Source organism: Pygoscelis adeliae, unplaced genomic scaffold (assembly GCF_000699105.1).
Source record: "Pygoscelis adeliae isolate BGI_AS28 unplaced genomic scaffold, ASM69910v1 Scaffold67, whole genome shotgun sequence".
Lineage (NCBI taxonomy): Eukaryota > Metazoa > Chordata > Aves > Sphenisciformes > Spheniscidae > Pygoscelis > Pygoscelis adeliae.
The window spans coordinates 4,405,582-4,408,489 of record NW_008825271.1 but is presented as its reverse complement, the minus strand read 5'-3'; the positions used below and the strand labels follow the sequence as shown (position 1 = coordinate 4,408,489).

The window sequence follows — 2,908 nt, the reverse complement described above, 5'->3', positions numbered from 1 at the left end:
GATTCACCCCTCTTCGCTGGCGGCGCGGGGGCAGGCGGCGGCTCCTCTCAGGGGAGGCCACGGTGTGGGGGGGTGGGTACACTGGTCACTGGGGCGGTGGCAGCTGTGTCCAGCCCTCGGCGTGTGCGTGGGGGCAGGCCCTCTCCTCCTCAGGCCTGAGGTGTGGTGCTGGGCCTGCTGCTCAGTGCTGGCAGCGGTCCTAGCCTGTGGAGCCTGCTCTCCAGCCAAGGCGTTCGCAGAATTAAGCTTTGCGGCGACGGCGTGTGCGTGCCGGCTGTAATCGGGAAGCTGCGCCAGCCTCTGCCAAGTGCCATGCCCGTGAGATCAGAGTGCGGTCTTGGAAGCCGGCCTCATTGAAGGCGCCCGCAGCCCAGAGCGGCAGAGCGGGAGTGTGCCTGCTTGCATGTGGATGCGCACGCCTGCAAGACGGTGCTCGGTGCCATGGCAGAGGCTGCGGGAAGTCCTCTGCCCGAACCCGTGGTGAGGAGGAAAAAAAGCATATCTATCGAGGAAAAAATTGACATCATAAGTGCTGTGGAGAGTGGCAAGAAAAAGGCAGACATCGCAGCCAAGTACGGCATAAAGAAGAACTCCTTGTCTTCAATTATGAAGAATAAAGAAAAAGTTTTGGAAGCCTTTGAATCTTTACGATTTGACCCTAAAAGAAAAAGACTAAGGACTGCTTTTTATACCGACCTGGAGGAGGCATTGATGAAGTGGTACAGAATTGCTCAGTGCTTGAATGTGCCAGTAAACGGTCCTATGTTGCGCCTCAAGGCTAACGATTTTGCCCAGAAGCTTGGACATAGCGATTTTAAATGCAGTAATGGCTGGCTCGATCGTTTCAAGTCAAGGTATGGTTTAGTTTTCAGAGCTCAGGCTGTAGAAGCAGCTGCTACTACTACAGTGGATGCTCCACCTCTTTGGTACCAAAATGTTCTTCCTTATTATTTAAATGATTATGAGCCAAAAAATGTGTTTTATATACAGGAGACTGGATTGTTGTATCAGATGTTACCGCATAACACATTTACATTTAAAGGGGAAACTTGTTCTGTAGGTAAGCTAAGCAAAGAGAGAATAACCATAGTGGTGGGTACAAATATGGATGGCTCTGAGAAACTTCCTTTGCTTGTTATCGGAAAAAACAAAAGTCCACGCTGTTTCAAAGATGTGAAGTCACTACCTGTGGATTATGAAGCGAATGATATGGCCTGGATGACTTCAGAAGTGTTTGAACAGTGGATGCATAAACTCGATGACAGATTTCAAGCACAACAGCGACGAGTAGTTATTCTTGTTGATTTTCTCCCAGCTCACACAGAAGTAAAGAACCTGAAGTCTGTCAAATTAGTGTTCTCTCCTCCAGACTCTTCTTCATGTATAGCTACCACACAAGAGGCTATCAGAATTCTGAAGGTTAAATACAGGCGCTGTCTTATCAAGAGATTTGTTGACTGCGTAGAAGGAAATAAAGAGTTTATGCTGACTCTTCTTGATGCAATTGAGATGTTGCACCTGTGCTGGAGGAAAGTAACACCAGACACTATTGTAAAAAGTTATAATGAAACAGGATTCAAATTAGAAACCAAGGCAAATGGTAATGACACAGAGGTTGAAAGTGATTTTGATTTGATTGCACGTGCACAGGCAGCTGGAGTGGAGTTTCCAGAAGGTTTATCTTTGGAGGAATACGCGGCTTTAGATGATGGCTTGGTAGCTTGCGAAATGCCCACAAATAATGCCAAAGAAAGCACATCAGATAAAGCTGGAACGTTTGTTGGTGATGAAGATGAGGAGGAAGGTGATCGACTTCAGGGAGCTGAACAGCCTTTACCATCAAAAAATGAGGCTTTGAGTGCTTTAGATACCCTTCGAAAGTTTCTGAGAAGTCAAGACACAAACGATTCTTTTCACGATTCCCTAGCTGACCTGGAGAATTTTATTCAACATGTAGCACGTAAATAAATATTTTAGCAAAGTGTGAAAGCATGTAATTGAAAAAAAGGAACTAGATAAGTAAAGAAAAATAGGCAGTTTAATAACAAGTGTTGCTGCAACGTTAGTGTGTCTTGCTCAGGTGCCTAGATGTGCATAATGAAAGAAATTTGAAATTATGAAAAAGGGCTGTGAACTGAAATTTTCCACAAAATCGGGAGGAAAGAACACAAAATTTGGAGTGAAGAGAGGAAATAAGTTGAACCTTTAAAATTATAACTGTAGTAAGTACAGTGGAGGCAAAAGCAATTCTTTGAGCAGTTCGGTGCACTTACTTAGGATAAACTGGTGCCCACTTGGAATTCTTTCTTCAGGAAGAGATTAGTACTTCTTCACATTGATAATTTCACCAGTGTCTTTGGTATTGTTGACAGTGGAACAGCAAATATTTATCAGCTTGGTGCTTTTGATACTTAAACAAAATATTGAATAGCACAGAAAATACATGCTTAAGTTTTGAGAACTAAGGAGTTTTTAAAATAATTTGGGGGGGGCCTTGTTCAAGAATTCTGGCCATAGTTTATTCTTGCAGCAGATGATGAACAGCAGAAAGTTAGCAGCTTTGGATGTGTTTTGTTTTCTTAAAGCTGCTCGTGTGTGGATACACACGAATGGCATAATCATTTATCCAGGAGTCAAAAGACAAACAGACCTTTACTTGGTCTTTGAAGAGGTCAGAAAGGAAGGTCATTCTCTCAGCCTTTTTGGTATTTGGATTTGATGTAGGTCCTTCTGTGCAACTCCATGTATTTCTACAGTAATACAGAAAAAAATCAGCTTAAGCAGTATCTGCACTCAAAACCTTACTGAACTCTTGTTTTATTTGCCGTACTTGAAGGCTTCGCTGTAGGAGCCAACACACCAATGCCGTTCACTATTATAGGTGCCGTTAGCAGGGGTGCTGTTCGCA

At 44.0% G+C, this 2,908-nt stretch overlaps 1 protein-coding gene across 1 annotated transcript; it reads left to right on the top strand.

Annotated features, from left to right (window-relative positions):
• Nucleotides 1-427: 427 nt before the first annotated feature.
• Nucleotides 428-2,233, top strand: TIGD4 (tigger transposable element derived 4). The gene has a single exon (XM_009329782.1). The coding sequence runs from the start codon at nt 442-444 to the stop codon at nt 1,966-1,968; it is 1,527 nt and encodes a 508-aa protein (XP_009328057.1). The 5' UTR covers nt 428-441; the 3' UTR covers nt 1,969-2,233.
• The last annotated feature ends 675 nt before the right edge of the window (nt 2,234-2,908 follow it).